Consider the following 18,445-nt stretch of genomic DNA (forward strand, 5'->3'; position numbering starts at 1 on the left):
GGGCCCTCGCAGTTCACGCGTGTCGGGGCATGCTGCCGTTGGGGTGTGTGCGTTACAGGGGCCAGTCTATACCACCCCTATGAATTTCATTGCCTTAAGTGTTATAGTGTGGCCACGGTACCAAATAGGAAATTAGACTGCCACCACAGTGCCACCTAGGGGCCGATCAATAAAACCTTAAAGGGTTATCCTCAGGAGGGCATTGACAATAATTGTGCCAAGTTTTGTATAATAATGCACAAACTATCCCTTTAATCCTCATACAGTGTCTGAATGAGGACTCTTAACTGATATGTATAAGTTAGAAGAGGCAGGTAGCAATGGTGGAAAGTAACTATGTACATTTACTCAAGTACTGGACTTAAAGTACAATTTTGAGGTACTTTTATGTAACTTTATACTTCTACTCCACTACACTAAACTTTTTTTTTTTACATTTATTTTTTTTTCTTTATTTAATTTTTTTTGTTTTTAATTTTTTAATAAAAATAAATAAATTCTGCGTTTCTGCGCATGCGCAGCTTCCCCCCCTCTTCTGCGCATGCGCGGCTTTCCTGCACTTCTGCACATGCGTAGCTTTTTTTTTCTTCTGCGCATGCGCAGACGGGGGAAAAACTACGCATTCGCAGAAGTGCAGGAAAGCCGCGCATGCGCAGAAGTGGAAAAAGCCGCGCATGCGCAGAAACGCAGAAAAATTTATAATTATTAAAATATAATAAAATAAAAAATAAATAACAATTACAAAAAATAATAAAATAAAAAATAAATAATAATAATAATAATAATAAAATAAAAAATAAATAATAATAAAAAATAAAAAAACCTCGGGCCCTAATTATACTCCAATGACATTATATACACTGTTCTGAAATAAGCTATTCTACATCATGACTACTTTCATTTTCGGTACTTTATATTTGTCTGTAAATATTTTGTACTTTTACTTATGTAAAAAAAAAAAAAAAAGCATTTGAAGCATTTATGTTTATCACTCTAATGTTGCAGCTGGTAAAGGAATAACTCATTTTAAATACTTAAGCTGCAGCAGCACAGCAAGACGATGATGATCTTCACATCAGCTGCCACTTCTTGACTGATGTTTCTCTGTTCTGTAGCAGCTCAGATAAGCTGGAGCCAACAGTGGATGCATCTTCACATTACAGCTGAACCCCACACCAATAGTGCAGCCAAACATGGACACATTTGTTGGTGCATGTCGGGATGATATCTGTGAGACAACAGCTGTTTCAGTCACAACGGCAGGAAATGTAAACACACATTCTACATAAAAATCAAGGTGAGGCAAAGCGTGTATGAAAAAAACTGTTTTATTATTTAAAAAACAGATTAAAGAGACTGAGGTCTGCTGAAAATATGGCTTTGAAAGACTGTTGGTCTTGAGCCCTAATGAGGGCTACACGGTATTGGGGGGAAAAACTGACGTGGTGATTTTCTTTCTGGGATATATATGACAATTTGAAAAAACAGCTCTAATTATTCAGTTCCAACAAAACTGAGGAACTGGTAAATGGGGCTCAAGAACTATGACCTAAAACAGCCATTAATAATCACACAAAACCTGTTAAGACATTCAAGAACATTTGGCATACAGGATTGTTTCTGGTGACAGCTTATTGATTCATTTTTGCAGCTTTGACAGTTTTTGTTCTTGTCACATTATTTTATCACATTATACAATATTTCATGTATCATAGGTTTGTTTACGAATGGCAACAAGTAGGGGCGTTACGATTTTCCAAATCCACATCCACATTTATTAGACTTTCAAATTTTAAGGTTGTGGCTCAACTTACTTTTTGATTTAAACATTTTCTTTACCCCTAAGGACTATGTCATTGTTAGACTATCAAGCTTCGATTCGTGCACTGAAATTTACACTCAAGTTATTTAAACATTATCAATGGATGATGGTAACAAGTGTGATATAATTGCCATATTTTTTTTGCAATGTGCCACACCGAGGTCATGTAGTCAATTTTTAGATTTAGCTGATCCTGCTAGGTAATTTTGATTTATTTTCAATTTCGAATTAAAATCGTGGTGCCCCTAGTAACCAATAAATGCTAGTAGTATACATTTTGTAACTAAAAATGCAGAATGTTTTTGATATGTTTCTGTTTGTGGTATCAACAATAATAACAACTGCATTTGTGAAGGACGGAAAGTCTGAATCTCTGGTTAAAAAACAAACAAACATCCCGTTTTACCCCCATTCGAAGAATGTACCATCACTGTAAAATGTAAATAAAAACATAATGCATCAAATTCTGTGTGTATATAGTTCCAAAGCATCAGTTTGCATATCGAATATCTTGTCTTTTAAACTGTATCCAATTAAATGAAGGTTGAAAAAAGAATTGCAAATCATTGGATTCTGTTATGCAGTGCCCAAGCATTTTTTTTAAATCAGCTTGTAAAAACATTTATACAATTGTATTTGTTAAAAATGTGTTTGAATTTTTATTATCAAGTCACCCAATGAGTCTGGACCTCCTCCTCCAGCCCTCCTCCGCAGCATCAGACGAGCCTATATTGGAGTTCCTTGGAAGCTCAAGGAAATGTTCAACAGCTGAGATCCCACCTCTGCCTGCTGCCCCCCGGGTAGGAACTCTGCAGACAGCTCTCTGTAGGTGCTGCAAACTCTGCGCTCCTTAACGTCGTCCCTATGAATGGCATGTTTCCATCTGTGTCGTGCCTCGCCGTATAACACGACTAAAGATCTGCGAGGAAGATGCACAGCTACATGGACTTCCCCTGCTAGTCCCAACTCTGGCAGACCCTGTTCCAAGGACATAGTGAGTGTAGTGTTTGATAACATGTTGATGGTGACCAGGCGTTCCCCCCACAGCCAGGAGTCGTCGAGGTGTGGATCGATGGCGGCTCCTCGCTGAGGATGGTAATCCAGATTGCACTGCTCCACCGGCTGAAAGCCAGACAGACTCGGCTCTTGCTGCATTCGGAGCACTAGTTCTTGGCTCAAAGCAGGAAGTCCACTGAAGCCACCTACACGCACTTTCTTTTTCTTGAAGTTAACTTTTGGGCCAAAGTCCTGCAACAACATGAAAAAAAAAACGTGTTTATTTAATCACAATAACTGCCCAAATACAGTGCTACAGGTTTGTATCACTGAGTCCAGTAAACAAGCGAAATGTGAAACTATGTGATGTTTGTCCTCAGGCCCTTGATCTCTTGTAATTGAGAAGCATGACCCTGGAAAACCAAATGCAAAGTAAACAAACAGACATCATTTGGCCACGGTCATGTGGGTGTGTGCGTGCTGTTGCCATTCAGAAACAACATGTGTTCCACATAACCTGTTTCCTTCGACCAGACTGGGACTCAATCCACACATCCTGGTCCATCGTGCTTATCAGCTTTTTCTCCTCCTCTTCTGATATGAAGTTCTCCCGCAGGAAGACACCAGGAAACGGGAAGGACACAGCCTCGGCATCCTTGCGAATGGCAAGCCTCATCTCAGGATCATAGAGGAAATGATGCAAAATCTTCATAGTCAAAAACAAAACAGTAATTATGTTAATTGTACTCTACATAAATAAGACATGATATGGTCATTTCTGATGACGAAGGACTCTTTGACAGTATGAAGTATGCATAACAGTCTCTTCAAGTTCAGGAAGTACATTATCAAGAAGAGATAAGTGCAGTAGTGGAAGAATAACTGAGAAGTATTAATGCAACAGTGTAAAAATACTTTGTTTACAGGTAGAGCTAGAAGATGTGGCCAAAATCTTCCTTCCCGATATAGATCATTTCCTATCTTGATACAATCTATGTCATGCTATAGCATATTTAAATGTTGTAATTGTAATGACCTATATGATGCATTATTGTGTTGTTTATCGCTATATAAAGTTGCAGCCGGTAAAGGTGGAGCTCATTTTAAACTATATATAGCCGACTCTATACTGTTGGGTAGTGTAACCTGTAATATTGTATCATAATTTGGTATTGGATTTATATGTTGCATCAATCTGAAATTCAAACTACGGTTATAAAACAACCTACAACAAACAAAAGTTGAGTGAGCAGCTTCCCACCACTGGATAAGTGCGCAGACATGATATAACAATGTTTCCGTTACAAAAAAAGCAAAATTTTGCTCATAATGGCGTAATGGAGACAAAATAATGCGACAAAGTATCTTGTTATAAATAGAATTTAAATTTGACTATCATTTAGAGGCTAGTTCGGTTTTGACAGATGGATTGTCCTGTGAAGGCATCCGTAGCTCTGTTTGAGTGGCGCTAGCAGCCACAGCTGCGTCCGTTTCCTGCTGATAAAAACAATGTTAAATATAGTTTTCTGTTAAATGTCATTACCTTAGGTTCATTCGACTCCAATTGTCCTTTTCCCTTTAACTTTTCACACTTGAGACACCGCCGGATCCCTTTACAAGCACATGAAAGATCACCGTCACCGCCGTCAGGAGCCCTCATCCTGCATCTTCTTCTTGTGTTGGCAGGAAGGTGACGAACCTGTTAAAACAGATAAACATCGCCACCTAACGAAACGTGTGGGCTATTATTCACCACACACTGCAAGGATATTATTTAGAGATTTCACCAGCGATGGATGAAGTATTCCGACCCTTTACTGAAGTAAAACTACTGATACAAACATCATGAATATACCCTGCTACAAGTAAAAATATTGCATCAAAAACTACAGGCACACAATATCCAATTAAAAGTATGTAATGTTATCAGCAAAGTCATGATCATTTTAAGATATAAATGAATGATATCTAAATAGGGCGAATTCGGGTAATGTGGGACACTTTTTGCAATTTTGACTTTGTTATATTTTTCTAAATTTAAAAATATTTTATGCTATTTCAGTCACATGACACCCATGGCAGACCAATAGTAAAGGTTTTGATGACTATATTTACTTTAAGGAGGAAATAAACCAGCCAAACCTTAAAAATCCTAAAAGTATGAAAAGTAAAACTTCTCATTTCGCAGAAGGGTTATTATTATTTAGTATTTGATTATAATACTACTACTACTACTACTACTACTACTAATAATAATAATAATAATAATAGTTATTGTTATTATATACACACACATTTCTATAGGTCTATATTTTTAAATTTATTGTCCCATGCAACAATCTTTTTTGATTAAGGTTCAAGGTTTCTTTATTATCCCAGAGGGGCAATTCACTGTGCAACAGCAGAATGCATCATAATCAACACATTCACAAGCAAACAAACCATCATCGAAAAATAGACAAAATACATACTACATACATCTCACATTGAATTATTAAAAAAACCTATAGCAGCAGGGACAAAAGAGTTTTTGTCAGCGTCTGTGTCCTGCATTTAGGCAGGCAAAATCTGCGGGGAGTGACTTGGGTTGGCCAGGACTGTGCCCTCTGAAGGGTCCTTGTTTCAAATAAGAATAAGAATAAGAACAAGAATAAGAATAAGAATAAGAATAAGAATAAGAATAAGAATAAGAATATATTGTTTGAATGACGAAGTTATACCAGTCAGAGGGTTTTGGACAATTTTGCTGCACACCTTGACTATGTTTTGCAGCCTGTTTTTGTTTTTCAGAGTGAGGGACCCAAACCAGCTCACAAAAGCAAAAGAAAGGATAGTTTCAATAAAACAACAATAAAACATTCTCATAAAAGTCTTGTCGACATTAAAATTACGGAGTTTTACAATAAAAGAATGAGCAATACCTGTGTAATACCAAATTATTATCTGGAAAGACCCTGTCCAATATTAACAATCATGCTTTATAGCAGCCATGTACATATTATATGTGTATAATGTGCATAATGTGTATCATGTGCATATATTTTAGATCTTTGTAACTTTTGTAAATGTAGCTGCAGTGACTACTAAATTAAATAAAGTAAATAAAATAAATAAAGTGTTATTGTACCTTATCTCATTTCTCACTTTTTTTTAACACAAATTAATACATGTAAGAGTACTTTAATGTTGTACTTTGTTAATGTGAACGATGTAAGATACTTTGTATACTGCTGGGTAGATATGTAGTTTAGTATACGGTATTATTGCACATGTTATAAAAGCATATATATTAGGTAAAATAGTAACAAAATGTCAAATAAATGTAGTGAAATAAAAAGTACAATATTACCCTCTGAGATGTAGTGAAGCAGAAGAATAAAGAAGTATATAATGGACACAGTCAAGTAAAGAACAAGTACCTCAAAACTGGACTTGAGTATAGTACTTGAGTAAATGTACTTTGCTACTTTTCACTACTTTTATTGTGTTACTTACTGAAGCAGAAAAAAAAAGTTCTCCCAAACAGGGGGCTTTGCATTCTGCCTGGCAGGTTCAGCTCAGGGTTAGACATCCCAACAGCTTTAAAGTGATTTAAACCACGCCCACCGGAAGTGCGTAGAATTTCCCCGGGAAAGCTCGGTTTCTAAGTTACAGCAGCAAAGTTAACTAAAGCTCCTGAAGAAGTGTCGGTAAGTCATTTTTATCCACGACTTTTACAAAAATATTCACTTATGGAAGATAAACGATTGAATTTGAACTTAAACTAAAAAAAAAACCAGGGTTTATTAACCGTAATGCGAATATAGTAGCCTCGAGATCCAGAGAAATGGTGCCTCCAACGTGGCTAGCCAACTTCTGTTGTCGAGTTATAATTTTGTTGCCTCAATCATAGTAACATGGCGTAATATAAATACGGTTTTAAATGTGAAAAACATTTGGAAAGCTAGTGCTGTTCGAGATGCAAACCTCACAGCTGAGTGAGTGAGTGTTATTGTCTCAGTTAAATTGCCTCTTCTCTGTGGACATTTTCTGATAAACACTCATTGTGAGCGTTTTATTGCAGAAAAAAAACTTTATTCATGAATCAGATCAACTTAAAATGTAGGTATATTTTACTAAGAATAAAATGGTGGGGAAGCAAAGCAAACAAACAAAGCAAAGGATACATACAATACAAATTCAAGCCAGTATAAAGAAAAACTACCATTATATATACACCATTATGTCTTTTTAGAACAAGAAGGTTTTAAGGAGGACTGACAGGAGTAGTTTTATAAAAAGAAGTCATTTTGAAGCAGGAAGAAATACATTAAGAAATACTTACATTTTGTCCATTGTCTGGTAATTACTAACCAGGTAATCCTTGTGCCCTAGAGCGTATGTGGGGTATATGATGCTTTTATCCACATATTTGAGATTAGGTAGGTCATAAATACACAAATGAGATTATAAATTGTTGTGAGGTAGGTAAATATAGAGCTTTACTATATTTATTGTTATGATAACCTCTAAACTACCACCAACAATGGGTAGATTCCACATTGTGTTGAGGCTGTGATTTAGTATGTGAAAACCAGGAAGCACATGTGCAGAGGGTCATGTGGTAGTAGGAGGCAAATCCACTACTATCACAACAAAAGAACTGAAATGGCTAAAAAGCAAGATATGTACTCTGTTGATCTGTACACTGGAAATGAGCGAGATAATGATGATTAAAGCATACAATCAAACTTAATACAAACAGCTACTAAAAAAAGTGATAATATACATTTGTTGTTAGACGAAGATGTGATGATAAAGGCTTTAAGAGTCAGAACATTTTTGGTTTAAGTAACTCAAAATTGCTCGAAAAGAGCTTGATTTCTTTCTTAAGTATTGAGTATTGAACACAGAATGTAAAAGATACACAGTATGACATATAAAAATATGTGCATTGCACCAAGATAATCGTTCACAAGAGGTGTGTCAAAGATGCACTGGAGAGTTTTCATTCTGTATGTTTGAATTGTTTGTCTATGCTCATCAAGGAATTGCTCCAGATGGGCATTAGTGGCCAAGTACCACACATGACACTTTTTTTATTACCACTACAATGAAATTTATCATGATAATCCTGTTTTTTCACCATTGACCGCTACTGGGGGATGGTCTCACTTTGCTGAAGAAAGGAGCACTCAGTGTGTGGTCAGTGCACCCTGGTGTGTAAGAGGTTTTGCAAAGTACATGGACACACCCATCAGTGATACTTGGTGTGGTCACAGTGCTACAGACTTGTATCTTACAAAAGAAGAGGACACACTGACCCAATTAACTCTTTAATCCTTGTTTCTTTGGTATGTTCACTTTTTTAAATTGTGGTCTTTTCTACAGATAATCAATGGCGAAAGTAACAGAGAAACTTTTACTGGAGAAATGCTCTCCAAAAACCAGCAAACTGGAGCAAATCAAGACACTAAAGTAAGCATGGTTTTATTCTCCTCACTGTAATGTTTGTTTTGTTGGTAACGCTAAACTTATTAAATGGATCAGAAGTGTGATTCTTGTGAAAAATCCATATTACATAACCGTCTGTTTATAGAGAATATAACTGTAATTAATTAAGTAATGTAAACCTTTTTGGTTTTGCATATATAACCTCTTTAGTTTGTTTTCCTACCTTGTGTAAACACTGACTTGATGCTCTCTGCTATTCAGTCTCTCCAGACTTGGACTGAAGGCTGAGGACTTGCCAGTCAACCTGCTGTCCCGTCTCCGGTCCCTGGAGCGGTGGGATCTGTCTGGAAATGGACTGCAGCAGTTCCCCAAGCACCTGGAACTGCCTGCTCTTCGCTTCCTAGACCTCAGCGACAACCAGATGGAGGATGTTACCACTCTGGAATCTCTAAGTAGTCTGGAAGAGCTCAAGATGGAGGATAACCTTTATATCACTGTGAGGATATATAACTAATCACTTTGTATTTGCTTATAGCCCACAGTTTCAGGGGGTTCTTTATGGCAAAATATTTTTCTTATGTTCACACTTATCTTGTAGTCTCCAGTTATATCTTAAAGAACCATTACATTGTGCTTGCTCATTTACTACAAATCATTCTAAGACACAGTCGGTCAGTAGTTTGATTTTCCAGCCAACTTTGTTTATTCTCACCCAGACATGCAGATTGTGTAAAGTGGACACTCTAAATAACTTATAGGTGTGAATGTGAAACCCCTTTCACACATGCATTCTATCCCTGAAATGTCCAGGAACATTTCCTACAAGGTGTGATGTGTGAATGGGAGCAAGGGACGATATTCAGAGAAACCTGTACTTCCAATTTTCCACATCAAGATCTTGTCACATTTCAGGGAAAATGCAGGTACAGTTTTGTTGTGAATTAAAGCAGTAACATTGCAGGGACAAGCAGGTAAAGGGTCATATCCATCTGATGTGAAAGAGGCTTGAGTGTGAATGGTTGTCTGTCTATTATGTCAGCTCTGTGATAGACAGTGTAGGGTGTTCCATGTCTTTTGCAAATGTGAACTGGGATAGGCTTCAGCTCCCGATACTCTGCTCAGGATAATTGGGTATAAATAATGGATAGATAAGATTGAATGCATTTCTACCTTTTCCTCACTGCTATTGGCTACTCTGGAAATAAACTTTCCAAAAAAGAAATTTGTAACAACTGGACAAAGCCTTGCTAAAATATTGGCATGTTGCTTTAGAGCAGCTTAATTTGGGCTTAATTTCTATTTTATATAATGCATTTGGTAACACAAAGAATATCTCTGCATTCACTTATGTCACCGTCACCCAATATCACTTACAGAAACTGTGTTAGTAGCGATTTGTTTGCATCCACAACCAAACTTTATGTCTCTGAAAGATTTTTACGAAATTAAGTTCAGGGTCGGGTTTGGCCTCCTTGACATAGTGCTTCAAGTTATTTTAAATGAAAATGTAGTGTCTGTCAGTTTCTCCTGGTCATTACACAGCCTCAGAAACATTCTCAGACACTGATACAATGCTTCAGATTACATTGTATGACAAGTCCTTTCAAAATAAAGGGGCAAGTCACTGGGTCTTAGATTTGGTTGTTGATTATGCTTTTCTTCCTCAGGTGAGTGATAACCACAAGCTGATGGCGTTGTTGCCTAAACTGAGGATATACAATGGTAAAGATATCAGCACGTCCGCCAACCACTTGCGCTTTGTTTACACTGAGAACCTGAGGACCAGGGTATGAAACTTTTTGCTTACTTTGCTTTTTTTTCAAAGGTATTAAGTCTGTTGTGGTGTATAATACTCTATGCTAAGTCATTTTATCTACTAAGAATAATGTTAAACTGTCAGTTTGGTTATAAAGTCTCTGTAGTGTTTAAAAGAAATATTTCTGCATAATAATATTGCATAAGCTGTTGTTGTTAATGTACAAACCAACATTGGTTATTTTAGATAATTGCAGTTTGGGAGAAGAGCTTCCGTCTCCCGGATCCCATCACCGTTGAGAAAATGTCGGCCTTGGAGGAAAAATTTGTCAACGCCGCTCGTGATCAGGTTAAATTTGGCCCCAGTTCAGTGAGTGACTTCACCAAGTGGAAGGTATGTTCAGGATGTTTTAATTACCTTTTTATGTGGTACCCTCTGTCATTTGTAGTAACTTTCTCTTCGTCTCTTTTGGTTCTTAGGTGGAAATTATTGCGAAAGAGTATCTGCGCTCTCTGACCGAACCAGTAAAGGAAGAATCAGAGAGCCAGGAGTCTGCTGACACTAAAGAGAATTGTGTAAGAAGGAGGACCTTCTTTAACATAGAGACATTGTCAGATCATTTTGCTAATGTGAAATACCAAGTTAATACACACCTTTAGCCCCCATTTTCCACTTGATTTTAAGCTTGTATGTTTGCTTTTTTCAGAGTGTTTCAACGCCTTCCAAGAGGAAACAAACTGCATCAGTAACAGACACCATAAGCCTGACGCCCAGGAAGAAACACTGCTCAGATATCCCAACCTCCCCTGTTGAAGCCAGTCCTCGCAAATCCAGACTTCAGACGCTAACCCAGAACAGCCCCATCAGGATGAGCCCCCGCAAGATAAGTCAGCCTCCCTCCACCCCCACCCGAGGACAGACAAGGGCAGAGACGCCCAGGAGGGGCTCTAAAGTGCGACAAACCAAGGAGGATGATGCAGCTCAGATAAAACCGAAGAGCAGAACAGAGCTGCAGAGAAACGCTGACACACTGCCCACAATGAAGATCTGCAGTAGGACACAGGTAATGTAAACACAGCTATTAAATATTCAACTCTGTGTCGTTCAGCTTCCAGGACTAAAAAAGCAAGACTTCTGTTTTATTATAACTTAATATGATATTATGATGATGTCAATGTTGGTCAGTCACTTCAACCCAGAGCAACCCAAGAAAACATGACAAGTATCGGTCGGTTCTCATTAAACTTGTATTCATGTTCCCCTGAGGATAAATTATAAGCACTAATACTCATACAAAAGTGTATTTCTTGCCAGAAATGTGGCTCCAAGAATGGCAGTTCAGTTGGTTGGTCCACTATTTTGCTCCAGACTAAAATACCTCTACTACTATAATTGAAGGGATTGCTTTATAACGTACTGAAATTCATTGCTTCTATAAGACAACTTCTAATAGCATGATGAACTATTTCCCATCAGCCTCAGCTGTATTTTGCTTTTATCTCAGCTTTATCTGTATAGTAGTATTAAATGCCCAACTACCAGTATTGTGTCGTGGTATTTAAGTCCCACTATCTCCCCGTCTCCATCTTCCTCTTTGTCCACATTTCTTTCCTCCAGCAGCCGGTGTGTCTGAAGCCTCTCCATGTCCTGCAGTGCCACAGTAAACAGGACAGCTCGGAGGACCTCTCTACCCAGCTGTGGGCCTGTGCTTTCCAGCCGCTGCCAGATTCCACTGGTAATGCTCTTATATTTATCAGGGCTGCCACAGGGCCCTTCTTTTAACAAGGCTTAAAGATCAAATAAAAGGCTTTAAATCTGTAGATAAAGCTTTCCTATAACCATGTTCTTTAGAAAAAATAAAGACATTCATTCTCTTTACTTGTACTAACAGGTGCTGGTGGTGGAAGTCGTTTGGTTGCTACCTGTGGTGGAGACTCGCTCTGTGTGATTGACTGTGAAACAGGGATGGTGATGAAGAAGTACAAAGTTCCTGGAGAGGTTTGCTACATATACTGTCTAATAACATTGTTCTAAATAATGGTAGACTTTTGAACCTGCATTCACAGAAAAACTGTTTTTTTTCATCATTTCATACCCCTCCAATGTATGTGGTCGAAATCCAAGTCTGCCAGTTCAGACATAGTGTATGTCTAGTTCTCACTACACAACTTTATGACTGATTTTCAAGTCAATGAGAGTGTAAGAACATGAACATATGTGACAGAGACAATTAACTAAAAAAAATCCCATCTGGCCCATGGTGTCACCTCATTTCCTGTGTCACTTCTTGCATTTCTTTTTATGTGTGACTTAAAAAAAGACAAAATTCTCTGCACATGTGCTTTCTTAGCTGGTTTAATGCCAACAGCAACTGGCATAACTTTTACAGACAAATGTACTCTATTAGTTTTACATTTAATTTTAAAATTGTCATTATTGATTTTGTGTTTGTGTCATAATATGTGCTTGATGTGTTTGTATCTGTCTTTCCCCACGACAGGAGTTCTTCTCCCTGTCCTGGTCCACGGTGCTGATGTCCAGGGGAGGCGGGGCCTCGGCTCAGCACTGCAGCATTCTGGCAGCTGGAGGAAAGAGGGGACTAGTCAAACTGATCCACCCCAGAAACAACCTGGCCTACGGGGAGTTCAGAGCCAGCCGTAAGGCGCTGTCTGTCCTCCGCTTCAACCACCACCAGGGAAACTTCCTCTTCAGTGAGTTGTGGTGCTAGTGCAATAAGAACTTGCAAAAAGGCACAACATATGTGGCAAACCATCATTCTGAATTAAGTGTTGCAGAGATGTCTTGCAGATGATCATTTTTATGTATTTTTAAATACAATTTGAATAATAATGCAAGATTTATCATTCCCTTACAAAAATTGTGAAGCATATCACAATTGTAATATCAATCACAATAATCCCAATTTAGATTTTTTTTTCACCAGTTCACATTTTCTCTTGCAGCGGGATCGTACGATAAAAAAATAGTGATGTGGGACATCGGTGGAGTGGACAGCCAGTACAACTTCAAAGTTGTGTGAGTATTTATGCAAAGAAAGTCACTTTTTCTACTAATCTACTAATCTTTTTAGAAAGCCATAACATTTTAAACTGTTGCAGATGACTTTTTCTTTTGAAAAGTATTAGAAACGTAAAAACCAAAATCAAATCAATCAAAATTACTTTATTTATCCTCGGGGGGAAATTCATTTAGTCTGGTAACTCTGGAAAAATGAGACAGCCTGATGGCTGTAGGAGCGAAGGATCTTTTCTATCTCTCCGTCCTGCAACGGAGAGAGAGGAGCCGTCCACTGCTGTTTTTTTGGTCCATAAAAGGTTTTGTGTAGCGGATGATCTGGGTATTTCAGGATGGCCTCGAACATCTTGACAGGTCATCTCTCCACCACCTCCTCTAGTGAGTCCAACCTGGCTCCAACCACAGAACCAGCTCTTTAGACCAGTCTGATCATCTCTGTGTGTGATGCTGCCTCTCCAGCAGACTGCAGCATAAAACAACACACTACCACCACAGACTGATAAAACATCTGCAGCATCTTACTACAGATGTCAAGAGATCTGAGCTTCCTTAAGAAAAAGAGGCGGCTCTGCCCCTTTTTGTAGAGAGCTACAGTGTTTAGGGACCAGTCCAACTCATTATCCAGGTATACACCTAGATACTTATAACATGGCACCACCTCCATGTCCACCCCACAGGTATTCACTGGCTAAATGTATTTGGTGTTATTTTAAGTTTTACTAATTTCAGTTTTCCCTGACAGTAATAAAATATCTTGCACTGCAACTTGGTTAAAAATCTTCAGATTGAACAGAAGTTACAATTCAAGTGTAAACATTTGAAATGTAGCAACAAATTGGCTAAAGTTTGAGTCTGTATTGGCCCGATGTCGTATTGGTGTATCCCAAATACTCACCTCAGACATTTTATAGACAGTTATTGGTAAAACTTTGAGTTTACTGCTTAAAGTTAAATTAAATCTCTTGAAGTCTGAACAAACTTTAGCAGTACGTCTGCAGTTGAAATTGGTCCAGCAGGACGGTGTAGAGGTTCAGGCTGTGATGTTGAGTATATGTCCGCCCTGTTTGTCAATACAGTCAGCTGCTGGTTTTGGAGATCGGCACCATTCCCCTGCACATCTGCCTCCCTCCCACATCCCCCAGCTCACACCTACTGACTGCCGGTGAGGATGGCCTGCATTGCTACAACACAAAACTCGGCACCAACAACGCCACAAAGAGGTAAAGGAATCTGCAGTGTGTGTCTGGGTCCTATTGGAAGTAGAAATCTTTGGAAACAGTTTGAATAAGAATTTGAATAAGGTGTGTTTTTTAAGGTTTGCCTGATGGATATGAAACAATAATTTGAATGCCAGCTCCATCCGCAACAAATTTTAAATAGCACATCGAGTTCCAGATAAATAAAAAGGAAAAAGTCAATGTGAACTAACTCATTTTTTTGGAACTGAGATAATGTGATTGTGAACAAGTTAATTTTAGCTGTGAACTGAACATTGAGCTAACTCTTGTAAAGTGTGAACGTGCACAACACTGTAAACCAAGTTGTAAAAAAAATCATAAATATGGGCCAGCCAGTAACATATAGTTTTTTTTCTCACTAGGTCTAAGGAGATGGAGATAACTTTCCCCATATATAAGAATGAAGACAAAGACCATGACTACCACACCATTGATGGATTGAGTTTTCTTACAGATGACATAGTTGGTAAGTGAGGTTCTCACAGTATACCACAATACCACTTTAGTCTTATTTTCTACACCTATAAGAGTGTGCCCCCCTCAGTCAGTAACACTGGGTCACACTGGATTGCGTGCGCGTGTCACAACAGTTATTTTGAAAATTGGTGAATTATGCCAATGTCCTCACTAAGTATTACTTAAGTCGACCACTTGATGGCGCTACAATTATGTTTCTTGTTAGTCTCCATTTAGTAAGCCCATGACTCCCAACAGATTGCATGTCTGTCTGTACTATGGATTTGGTAACTAAAATGTTTAAAACAGGCCTGTATATGACAAAATTTGGATTCAAATATAAATAAAAGTACTCTTAAAAAAATAAGTTTAGACCATGATTTGGTAAAATATGTGAACGACTAGAGGTGGAAGCAGAGTTAACAAATATGGGAAAAAAAACATTTCATCTGAAGCTCATTTTAGTTTCAACATGCATTAAATAACCATAAAACATCAACAATCAACAAATATCACACAATTTTTTAAAACACAAATTTTGTTGGGACCCACTTAAACCTCTCTAATTTTGCTTGAACGTTCTCTTTATTGTTCTCTAGCCTCCAAGAACTACATGCATGATTCCATTTACTTGTGGAGCTGGAGCAGGACCAAGGCTCAGCGGCCAGATAAGAAGGACAGGACAGTTTGTGCTGTGGTTTTGGCTGAGCTGCAGTGGGCCAACACTGAGATTCCCTACCTGGCTCTAAACACCTGTCCTGGTAAGTCCCAAGTAATCAATCAGTAGTGCTGCATTCATGTTTTTATCCATTTTCAAATGATATTTCATCACACCTGAGAAAACAATTATGATCATACTTTTTTCAGTACTTTAGTGCAGCATAGCTTTTTATATACCATTGCATAAAAGCAAAGTACAATGTAAGCTTTCTGACTCTTAATATCAAATACGTTCAGGTTATTTGTTATTTGCTTTGTTTCAGTGTGTTCCACTTAAGTCATAAATTATTTACTATTTATAGTTTGTACCTGTGTACCTAAGCTTTGTGTTTGTGTAACAGTTTGCACTCAGACTGATGTTATACTGTGGGTGGGTGTGTGTGTTTTTTCTTTAGGCCAAGCCTACATAGTGTGTGGTGATGACAAAGGCAGGCTGTGGACATACCACGTCACCAACCTGCAGAAAAACAGTTTTCAGACTGGGAAACCCATACTGCCCACTGAGGTATCTTTCTCCTTGTTACTTTACAACATTTCTCTCATAAAATGTTGGGGGGGAGGACTACAACACTATTACATAAGTAGGTACAAGCAGACAGTCAATAAATTAGTCAATACTACCAGTAAACTATATGACCATTTGTGAGCGTTCTGAGTGCTCTGTAACATTATCAAGGACCCGTCACACTTGGGTCATTATCTGTTGCCCGAAAAATAAGGTGCGTTTCCACTATAGTCGAATACCCGGAATGAGGCAGAAACGCTCCTAATTTGAATGTGAGCCGTCCCTAGCGGCTGTTCGACCGACCATTTTTTGGTTACCATAGCACTCCTTAATACCTCATATAACTGCCTGAGGAGTGATGAGGTCAGAGCCTAGACGCCAAATCTAGTATGTGCTGCTGTTGCAATAAACATATACTGCATAATGTGAGTTGTCTGACTGAACTGTGTTAAAGTTGCATGTACAATTTTTCTGCTGCAATCAGGGAGCATTACTGATAGTTTTGGGTTCGCTCGCATTCAGTTTTTAATCTCCAAATAAAATGGTTTAGATAGTCTGTAATGTTTTATTGCATAGAACAAGACCTAAAACTAAACCCATAAACCATCCAATGAAACTCATAAATCTTTTGCTAATGGCTGGTCTTTTTTTTTGGCAGGTGTTGGAGTGGCCAACAACGGTAAAGAAGGGCCTTGGCCAGTTGGAGGGCCCCTCGATCAATAGTGTAGCAATGGACCCGGAACTCCGCTTTCTGGTGGCCCTGAGTGACAAGAATATGGTGATCGTGTGGAAGAGAGAGGAGTCCTCCTGAGCAACACGGGCTGCAACCTGTGAATGGGAATCATACAGATTTCCAGGTGTTTTGATAAAAATCTTTGTGAGGGGTTTTTGTTGAGAAAATAACTGACAGTTTACCAAATGTTGGTATTTTTGTAATAAGGTTGGTTTTTCATAACACCTATATGCCCATCTGTCTCCGGCAATAGACCCAGGCTGCAGCAATGTTGTCCAGCTTGTTTTTCTTTTTCTCATTTCCTTCATAATTTGTTTGGGGAAAGTGACTTTTGCCACAGTAAACAGAGCAAGTAACATCCAGAGAGATTGGAGGAATACTATAATAGTAGTATAGTATTATATAGTATTAAATTGAAACTTTTCATTTGCAGAATTTTATATTGATATGCTTAAAGTTGCTGCTGTTTTGAAATGTAGCCAGGTGAAGATAATTGTGGATTGTTGCTATGTGACACATCATTCTTTGTTTTTGTATATAGTCATGTATCTTAAAAGATACAGCATATAAGAACCAGCAGAAAATAATTGACAAGTAAAATGAGTAAATGCAATGACCTGCTAGGAATTGGTAAGAAAACAATTGGCAACTATTGAAATCTATTGGCAGAAATTAAATATAATACTCATTTATGTTCTCATATCTGTATAATCACTTAAATCTTTTAAGTTAAATCTTAAGTTGCTGTCTTTTGCAAGGTGAGAATGAGCCCTTCATATCCAAATTAGGAGCAGGTCTTCACATTGAGTCGAGTCGGTCTGTAACTTAACTGCACATCATTACAATAATGAATGGGCTGCAAATGGAGCTGTAATTAGCCTCATTTAACTTATTTTGTTGTCTCTTAAGTCTGTGGTTTTATTTAAGTGTTTTTCATCTCCCTGTTTGGATTTTTGTTGTGTGCTTCTGTAGTAAATTAACCTCTCGTCCAGAAACACAACTCCAGATATATGCTAATGTTTAAGTTAGCCATAAAAAAACATTATTAGATTACAGCTTCTTTTTGCTGCCCTCAAAATAATGAATACATGTTTAATCAGCTGAATAAAAAGTCAGTAGTCTTATGAATGAGACTAAAATTGTATTTCATTACTGACTTATTTTATTTTAATGTGCATATTTGACGTACATTTAATTTAATGTTTTTTTTCAAGGTCAGTCTTTGGACCTTGATGTTTAAAGGCATACTTTGCAGAGGTTGTCCATTGTTGTTTTTTTCCATCACAACAGTCAACTGTCTTTTTTTGTGCCTTTTCTCAGCGGTGTGTCTAGCATTCTTTTTTTTTCTTTTTTTTTTTAGCTTTGTCGCAGTCTCATCCAAGTCTCAAAAACCTGTATTTTATTAGTTAAACAATAACTTATATTCTGATAACGTTAAGGACTGCAAACAGTCCTCGCTGAAAAGTCAATACTGCTGTGAGGCGTAAAGAGGCTGATGCAGCCTGTTTTTCTGATTGCTGAGAAAATAAATGCAATAAATTGTATTTCTTTTTACTGTCAAATGTTACAGTATAGTAGTGTTGTGAAGTTGTTATCTTCATTAAATTAATCAAATTACTTCATTAAAAAAAGTCTTGTTTCATTGTTGTGTGTGTTAGGATAAGATAAGTAAGCAATCTTTTTTTCCTGAGGCATTATTGTATGTTGTATAAGCAAGAAAATGACCAGTTACTTGAATGGCAATAAGCAA

At 37.8% G+C, this 18,445-nt stretch overlaps 2 protein-coding genes across 3 annotated transcripts; one reads left to right on the forward strand and one right to left on the reverse strand.

Moving 5' to 3' along the window:
* Nucleotides 1-1,312: 1,312 nt before the first annotated feature.
* Nucleotides 1,313-4,497, reverse strand: alkbh4 (alkB homolog 4, lysine demthylase). Its single transcript, XM_059352296.1, has 3 exons — nt 4,362-4,497; nt 3,336-3,524; nt 1,313-3,070 (listed from the first exon to the last, which is right to left on the reverse strand). The coding sequence occupies exons 1-3, from the start codon at nt 4,476-4,478 to the stop codon at nt 2,549-2,551; spliced, it is 828 nt and encodes a 275-aa protein (XP_059208279.1). The 5' UTR covers nt 4,479-4,497; the 3' UTR covers nt 1,313-2,548.
* Nucleotides 4,498-6,444: 1,947 nt separating this feature from the next.
* lrwd1 (leucine-rich repeats and WD repeat domain containing 1) lies at nt 6,445-18,326 on the forward strand. Of its 2 annotated transcripts, none has more exons than XM_059351647.1 (16): nt 6,445-6,507; nt 8,189-8,275; nt 8,513-8,747; nt 9,919-10,038; nt 10,254-10,400; nt 10,487-10,582; nt 10,714-11,070; nt 11,625-11,742; nt 11,899-12,005; nt 12,508-12,718; nt 12,971-13,043; nt 14,120-14,263; nt 14,644-14,747; nt 15,337-15,498; nt 15,853-15,962; nt 16,621-18,326. In XM_059351647.1, the coding sequence occupies exons 2-16, from the start codon at nt 8,196-8,198 to the stop codon at nt 16,771-16,773; spliced, it is 2,217 nt and encodes a 738-aa protein (XP_059207630.1). In that variant the 5' UTR covers nt 6,445-6,507; nt 8,189-8,195; the 3' UTR covers nt 16,774-18,326. The 2 variants fall into 2 exon arrangements, with proteins under 2 accessions (XP_059207630.1, XP_059207631.1); XM_059351648.1 differs by having other exon boundaries at nt 11,628-11,742.
* The last annotated feature ends 119 nt before the right edge of the window (nt 18,327-18,445 follow it).

The sequence above is a fragment of the Centropristis striata genome, chromosome 15 (assembly GCF_030273125.1).
Source record: "Centropristis striata isolate RG_2023a ecotype Rhode Island chromosome 15, C.striata_1.0, whole genome shotgun sequence".
NCBI lineage: Eukaryota > Metazoa > Chordata > Actinopteri > Perciformes > Serranidae > Centropristis > Centropristis striata.

Coding starts and splice junctions, on each gene's coding strand:
- alkbh4 (XM_059352296.1), bottom strand. CDS start 4,478: ATGAGGGCTCCTGACGGCGGTGACGGTGATCTTTCATGTGCTTGTAAA. Junction 3,525..4,361: donor TGGAGTCGAATGAACCTAAG/GTAATGACATTT, acceptor TTGACTATGAAG/ATTTTGCATCATTTCCTCTA. Junction 3,071..3,335: donor AGTCTGGTCGAAGGAAACAG/GTTATGTGGAAC, acceptor ATGTTGTTGCAG/GACTTTGGCCCAAAAGTTAA.
- lrwd1 (XM_059351647.1), top strand. CDS start 8,196: ATGGCGAAAGTAACAGAGAAACTTTTACTGGAGAAATGCTCTCCAAAA. Junction 8,276..8,512: donor GAGCAAATCAAGACACTAAA/GTAAGCATGGTT, acceptor TCTGCTATTCAG/TCTCTCCAGACTTGGACTGA. Junction 12,719..12,970: donor CCAGGGAAACTTCCTCTTCA/GTGAGTTGTGGT, acceptor TTTCTCTTGCAG/CGGGATCGTACGATAAAAAA.